We start from the raw sequence: 7,060 nt of genomic DNA on the forward strand, positions 1-7,060 counted from the left end.
TAAGAAATAAAGTAGGAGGAAAGTCCTATAATAGAATTGCACCTGTGAAAGCCTAAAATTCTCAGTTAGGCCTTCATGAAACAAGAAGTATACAGATAGTAGCCACCTGTAAACTCTTGTCCAAGTTATTTGCCTGGCATTTCCCCAAGAACTCTATAGAAAAGCCAGGAACAAACCCAGCTTTCTACAACAAATTCAACTATCAACATCATAAAAGTACTTTCTATAATGCCTCATCTGCTCTCCCCTACATACAACAGCCTCCTTCCCTATACATCCCTGACAAGGCATAGTACAACAGAGAAGATATGTGACTATGTAATTTCACAGTGCATGTACTCAGGGATGGATTTGATTTCTCTGCACTAGCTAGTTCTGGCACATTCAGCTCTGGAGTGCTCAACTTGACAATCTTGCTATTCTGAACAGCTTCTTGAATGCAGTAACATTTTTCATGTCTTACCAGCAAACACAGTAGCAGTAAAAACAGAGGCATGATTATCTACAGGGATACCCCACAAGCTTTCCCAAATGGATACCACAGAAGTAGACCCTTTAAGGTATCTGAAAAGTTAATTTCTCCCTACTGCTTTTCCTTTTAACACAAGCTAATTTTACTTTGCTGCTGCTGTTCATGCATTGAGCTTATTTATCCCTTTCTAAATTTCCTTGGAAAACCTTCTAATCACTCCCAGCTCAAATAACTGCCTTACTTGCAAACATTCCTACACCACTAGTCTCTTCCTCAACATCCTCCCCTGTCTAGATAATTTTTAAAGTTCTATACCAGTTCCATTTCTGAAGGTATAACACAGTCAGTGACAAAATGTCAATGGTTGACTTCTACTCTATCCTGTCTCCAAACCAACTTCTGATCCACAACATGACAATTTCTTGTTACTAAGCAAATTGCCAAGAGACCCTGATGAAAAGAAATTTAAGTCCATCACATATTTATTTAGAGCTGAGACATTGAAATTCCAAGTTCTCCAGGATTTATCTTCTCAAATTCTTCCCCATGACAAAACTGATTCTAGCAAAATCAAGCCATTTTGACAACAAACACGCAGCATAGATCCAACTTTATGTGTTCAAAACTCACTTTTCTCCTATATCTTATCCTTGCAAAAACAACTTCAATCAACTTCTCATCTGTAAGATTGAGAACTCTCAGCCAACCCCAGACCCTACATCAAGGCAACTTATTATAATTTTATATTAGTTATAAGGTTAACACTTAAAACATGTTAAAAGAAAAACATTAAGAAAACAAGACAAACCAGGTTCCTATAAAAAACTGTCATGGTTTTGTACCAGAAACAGTTGTCATGTCAAACCATGACAACCTATCACAAAGTACAACTGTTGTTGCAGCTTTGTATAATTTCAGTTTTGATGGGGTTTTTCCTTTTATAAAAAAAAAGATATTTATGTCAACAATGTAACATTACCATCAGTTTATTAGAAGATAACAATTTTCATTTTTAAAAACACTTAATGTCAAAGAACATTGATTTTAACAAAACTACACTCAACATTATTACCATACCTCAATTTCTGCTGATGAATAGAAAGACTGAGAAAAACATTATTCCCCAGGCTACAAACAAAACCTAACATCCACCAGAAAAATCTCTATCATAACCTCTATCAATCAGAAACACATTTTAAAAAACTGTTTTGATAATTCTTCTCCTTCATTAAAACACCACAACATGCATGAACATCACATCATACCACTTTTGTAGCTTTAACCAGTGCAGTCTAATAAGTCTGCATCCTACTACCCTGCTTTAAAACCCATACCACGGATATCTGTCACAGCAGCAGTTTACAGAGTACTTTCTTCAACAAAGCCACAAACAAAAACTTATTAACTCTTATTTTACTCACTGTTGTTAGCATTTGCCTCATTATCTGCATAGGATACAGACAGTCCAACAATCCCATCCACCCTCTTTGGAAAAAAACCCAACCAAACAAGACTAACCCACACACCAACCAAAACACATACACCATCAAAATCACATCTTAATCAGAAAAGAACCAAGAGGATTTGGTACCTTTACTAGAAAAAAAAAAGTGTTAATAGACTCAGGCAAGACTGCACACACACACTAACTAAATGCTATAGCTATACACTGAATCGCCATCATACCCTAGCTCAGCATCAAGCTACCAATCCTCTGTCTAGAAGTCAGTATTATTAGTCCCAAACATTGAAGTCTTCTAGCACATATCTTTATTTAATGTTTTGGAAGCAATCTCCATTCCTTTAAAAACCATTATTCTCACAGCTCCTGGAGAATTAAAATTATGTATGGAGACAGGTGCTAAATTTAGTTCCTAATAGTGCAAAGAATTATCCTTTCAAGATACAATGCAGAACTTGTACAGAATATTTTAGACTAGTACAACTACCACCAATAGGTAGAAAACCAAGTACATTTCTTTACAAATATCAAACACCTTCTCTCTACATACATTCCCTTCTTTCATTTTTCTCTCTCCATTCTTCTCACTTTTTTAATTAATCCTTAATTATCCACTTGTAGCAAAAAAAAAATCCCACAAAACAGAAACCATAAGAACAAGAACAAAATAATTGCATGACAACTTCTCTACAAAAGCTACTACTGTATCAGTATGTTTCCTTTTTAAAAATAAAATCTAAAAAAAACCCACATTGCTTCTCAACTTGTCAAAGCTATCAAAATACAAATTACAGCTGAACAAGACCACAAAGACTCTACAAACTCTCCCAATCCCAACACCACAGTAAGTTATGTGTAAGAGTTCCTTCTATACCTGCTGAGTACACCACCACCACCTTTCATTATACCAAAGCAGACCACACCCCAATCCACTTCTCCTGGATGCCAGGCCTCTTTGCATGGCCTCCCCTCAAGCATTACTCTCCCTGTACCTCATACCCCATAGTCCTTTCTCCTCCTCTCTAGCCTAAGAAACCTGTGGATACTTCCCTTTGCAGGGAGCATGTCATGCCAAGCCTGCCTCCCCTTCTCCTCCTGCACTTTCTCCCTTCATATCGTGCCATTCACAACTCCCAGGACACATCAGCGAATCACCCTGACACACACCTCCCAGCCTCCTTACACTTTTCTCCTTTCCCCAAAAACAGATTCTTCCAGGCCTACCTCTCAGGCCCATCCTTCAGTGAAGTAAAAGGAGTGAAAATAAACAGTTCCTCTGTATCCTCCCCTCTGTTATTTGTCTCTGACACACTCCTTGCCCGGATAGGCAAGGCCTGAATCGCAAGTTAGTAGGGGGTGACAGAGACCGAACCCACTTCAAGCTGCAGCAGGCCCTTCAACTTCAGCGAGGCACAGGCCTGGCACGCATGCTTAGGGGCGACAGAAGAGGGACTCGGGGCCTACCCGTAACAGACACGGCCACCATCTCCCCTCCTGAGACTCTGCAAAGCGAGGCCTGACCACCTCCTTCCTCCTCCCACTACGGCCAGTTCTCCGTGACCAAGTCCATAAGCCTTGCTCTTTGCGGCGGCGCCATATTGACCCACCTTACACGGCAGCATACGAGGCCCTAAGGCTCAAGGACATATCTTCTCCCTCCCTCCACCCCCCTCCCTCCCACCCCGCCTCCCGCGGCCTTAGGTCTCTCACCTTCATGACGGGACATCCTAATTTTGAGGCTGTAGCCCAGGCTTGTCCCTAGGCTCCTGCTGGGTTGCTCGAGCGTCGTTTTAGCCTAGGTCCCTCCCGACTTACGCAGTGACTGTCAAGCGCGAAACGAACAAGCAACAAAAAGGGGAAAGAAATGAAGGGGGGGGGGGGGGGGGGGGTGAGCATATGAAGCGAAAAGGTATCTATTCCAACGGCCCCAGCCAGCAGGCCAGCCAGCCAGCCTGTCTCTCTCTCTCTCACTCCCTCCCTTAGGGGGGCGGATCCACCAGCAGCGACTTCCTAGGCGCCGCGATACAGTAAATCTTAGGCCCCTCTTCCTCTTCCGCCGCTTTAATCTACATCCCTCTTCCTGAGTCTCCACCTCTGTTCCCTCTTCAATTGTTACTGTAAGAACACTGACTCTTTCTCGTCGTAAGTTTAAGGTCTCCTAATTTCTTTCATTCTCCGCCTGTTTTGGTTTGGTGTTTTTTTAATTATTTCTCTTTTTTTCTTCATTCCTTCACTATCCTATAGCCGCTGCTACTGCACACAGGAAGGAAGGGGAAATACACAGCCAGTGGAAAGTAGGATCGGCATCATCCAACGCAGGGAAAACCGCGGGGTTGAGCGTAGGTTACATGTACTGGATGGAGCTCTCCCCTTCTTCCTCCAAACTAGGAAAGACTGCTGTCTTCAGGTATTTATTAGAAACAGCCTCCTCCGCCATTTTAGCCTTTGCCAACTGCCCGCGTATCGCGGGAGGCAGGGAGGAGTCACTCAGCTCGTCCCCTGTTGTAGAACACACTGCTGCAGTGGTGGCGCTGCGCCTTTGCGGGTTCACAGAGATCTCCTCCCTCGTCCCCTAATAAAGACGCCAGAGCGAGAAGAATGGCAGCAACCTGACAGCAGCCTTGAGGAAGGGAACAAATTCACCGAGGTTCATGGTACTTCCCATTCCCTCTCTTTTTTCCAGTGTGGCTTGCAAACCCCTTTCTGTAATTCGGGGAGGTGTAGCGAGCAGCGATGAATCTGACCCATGCCTTGATGCTTCCTGCCCCATCCTAGCTGCCTGACTCCTGCAATGCTGAGGGTGCTCGAGTAACTTCTTAAACAGATGAGAAGTAAATGCTAGCCTGCCTGCAACAGGTGCCATATTGCACACGCATGGGTTTTACCTAGTCTTGATAATTCTCAGTGTTTCTGCTTAGGCTGTGAAGTGCCCAGAAGAGAGGGTGAGCTTGTGGCCACGGTAACATACTGATTTGTCATAGATAAACAAAGTTACTTTAGTGGAATATTCCCATATTTTTCTGTGCAGTTTTTTTCATTCAGTCTCTTTATTAGTGTTAGGCTCCAAAGGACAGGGATCGGTGTTTCAGAATGGGGAGGGGAAGCTCCAAACCTTGCATAGCTCCTGACTGCTGCAGGAGTTTTCCTATAAGAGGATTAAGATAGCAGCAGCATGCCTGATTGCTGTTGAGAGACATGTCCCAAGAAGTGAGAGCCACATAGTTGGGAAGAGGGGAGACAGAACCTTATAAAAAATGATGAAAAAGCAAAATGTTTGTGACTTGCAGAATTTTATTTGCTTTCCCTGCAACTTTTTATCTTTTGTGAAGAGACATTAGTCTAGAGAAGAAATTGTAAAGATAAAACAACTATTGGGGGAGGGGTGAAGAATGGATCAGATGGGGGAAGGGTAGTAGGAGGAAGGAAAAAGGAGGTAGGGAGAGAAGGGGGAAGGATAAAAGGGAGTTGGGAGGGGGACAGGAAGGGAGGAAGGAGGGAGGTATATAGAGGGAGTAAGAAAGGAGAGTAGATAAGGAGAGAGAAGAAGATGGTGATATAGGTGTGTGGGGTTGAAGGGAATAGGAAGAGGGGAAAGTAGGGAGAAGAGGGTTGGGGGGGAGGAAAGGAGGAGAGGTGAAAAGAGGGAGGGGTGGGGGAGAGAGATTTGGAAATAGAGAGGGAGGAGAGTGTTTTGCACCAGGAGCTGTTGTTTCATGATGATCCAGATAAGAAAAGTGCTTAAGACTCTGTAATGTATTATTTTAAATGTTATTACAGCTAACACTATAAAGGAGAGCAGATAGCATAAATAGTGTTATGTCCCTTCAGATGCTAGGAATCCTGAGATAGGCAACATTGAATGTGCCTCTGATCAGGGTGCAACACACCATGCAAACCCTGTCTGTAAAAAGGGTTACCCTGTTCCGTTCATTTCTACCGAGAGGGTTGTTAAGCATTGGAGTGGGCTGCCCAGGGAGGTGGTGGAGTCAACATTCCTGGAGATATTCAAAAGATGCATAGATGAGGTGCTGAGGGATGTGGTTTAGTTTAGTGATGGGCTTGGCAGTGTTAGGTTAGTGGATGGACTCAATGATCTTAAAGGTCTTTCCCAACCATAACGATTATATGATTCTATACTGTCAAACAGAAAATATGTTTACATGAGAACTCACTGCTTTTAGATCAAGGGAAATAAATGCAAGGGGTGTAATCACTGGTACCAGGTGGGAGCTGCCTGCAGCCTCCTCTGTTACAATAACCTGACTAAGTTTATCCTGTGGCTAACGGATATGTGTAGAATGATGCAGGCCTGCACTTAATTGTGTGAATCACTAACTTCTCACTGTACAATTCTCTTCTAGTTAGGATCACTACATCACCATGCACACATTCTTTTGAAGTTGGCACTTTGTTCTAGGTTTCCATTTTAGGGGACAGTATTGCCTATGTCTTGCAGCACAGAACAAAGCCTCAAGGCTGTCCTGGTAATACTGCATAGTATTAGCTGGCAACTAATCACCACATACTATGAGGGTGACGAAGCAGTGGAACAGGCTGCCCAGGAAGGTTGTGGAGTCTCCTTCCTTGGAGGTCTTCAAGACCCACCTGGACATGTTCCTATGCAACCTGATCTAGTTTGACCTGCTTCTGCAGGAGGGTTGGACTAGATGATCTCTAAAGGTTCCTTCCAACCCTACCATTCTATGATTCTATGATACTGTAAAAGTCAGTTTGAATAAACTCTTTAAGACTCAGTTTGGAGTTTTAGAAAGCAGGCATTCTTTTATTCAAAGCTGCAGCAATGGAGACACATGGGGATATTTCCTCCAAAGTGTGTCTGTTATCACACTAAGACAGCTACCTTTGAGTTACATATTCATTATATTCCTCAGAAAATACATGCATATTCATTTTAGTTCCCAGTAGTTATTTACATACTCCCTACCTCCTTGTGCATGCTCCATGATTTGAGTCAGGGATCCTTTGGGGGTCTTTGGTGGTCATTTTGGAGTGTCTGCTATTAGACCCTGATGTAGTCCATATGGTTCACCTTAAAAGGCCTTGTTAGTTGCTGATATATCTTTTTTTCAAGTTATTTATTATCTCCTCCCCTTATCTTCCCTTCC

At 42.9% G+C, this 7,060-nt stretch overlaps 1 protein-coding gene and 1 long non-coding RNA gene across 4 annotated transcripts in view; one reads left to right on the top strand and one right to left on the bottom strand.

Moving 5' to 3' along the window:
- LOC133628389 (E3 ubiquitin-protein ligase KCMF1) overlaps window positions 1-4,384 on the bottom strand; it is a 61,662-nt gene extending 57,278 nt beyond the window's left edge. Inside the window, exon 1 of one of the 3 annotated variants that reach the window (XM_062016510.1) lies at window positions 3,645-4,384. In XM_062016510.1, the coding sequence (XP_061872494.1) occupies window positions 3,645-3,660 (16 nt within the window). In that variant the 5' untranslated portion in view covers window positions 3,661-4,384. The remainder of the gene's footprint in view (window positions 1-3,644) is intronic. The other 2 variants (XM_062016509.1, XM_062016511.1) reach the window with 2 other exon arrangements.
- On the top strand, window positions 3,938-5,084 carry LOC133628390 (uncharacterized). Its single transcript, XR_009820682.1, has 3 exons — window positions 3,938-4,076; window positions 4,179-4,341; window positions 4,618-5,084. It is a non-coding gene; the product is annotated as an uncharacterized LOC133628390 (long non-coding RNA).
- The last annotated feature ends 1,976 nt before the right edge of the window (window positions 5,085-7,060 follow it).

The sequence above is a fragment of the Colius striatus genome, chromosome W, assembly GCF_028858725.1.
Source record: "Colius striatus isolate bColStr4 chromosome W, bColStr4.1.hap1, whole genome shotgun sequence".
Classification (NCBI taxonomy): Eukaryota; Metazoa; Chordata; class Aves; order Coliiformes; family Coliidae; genus Colius; species Colius striatus.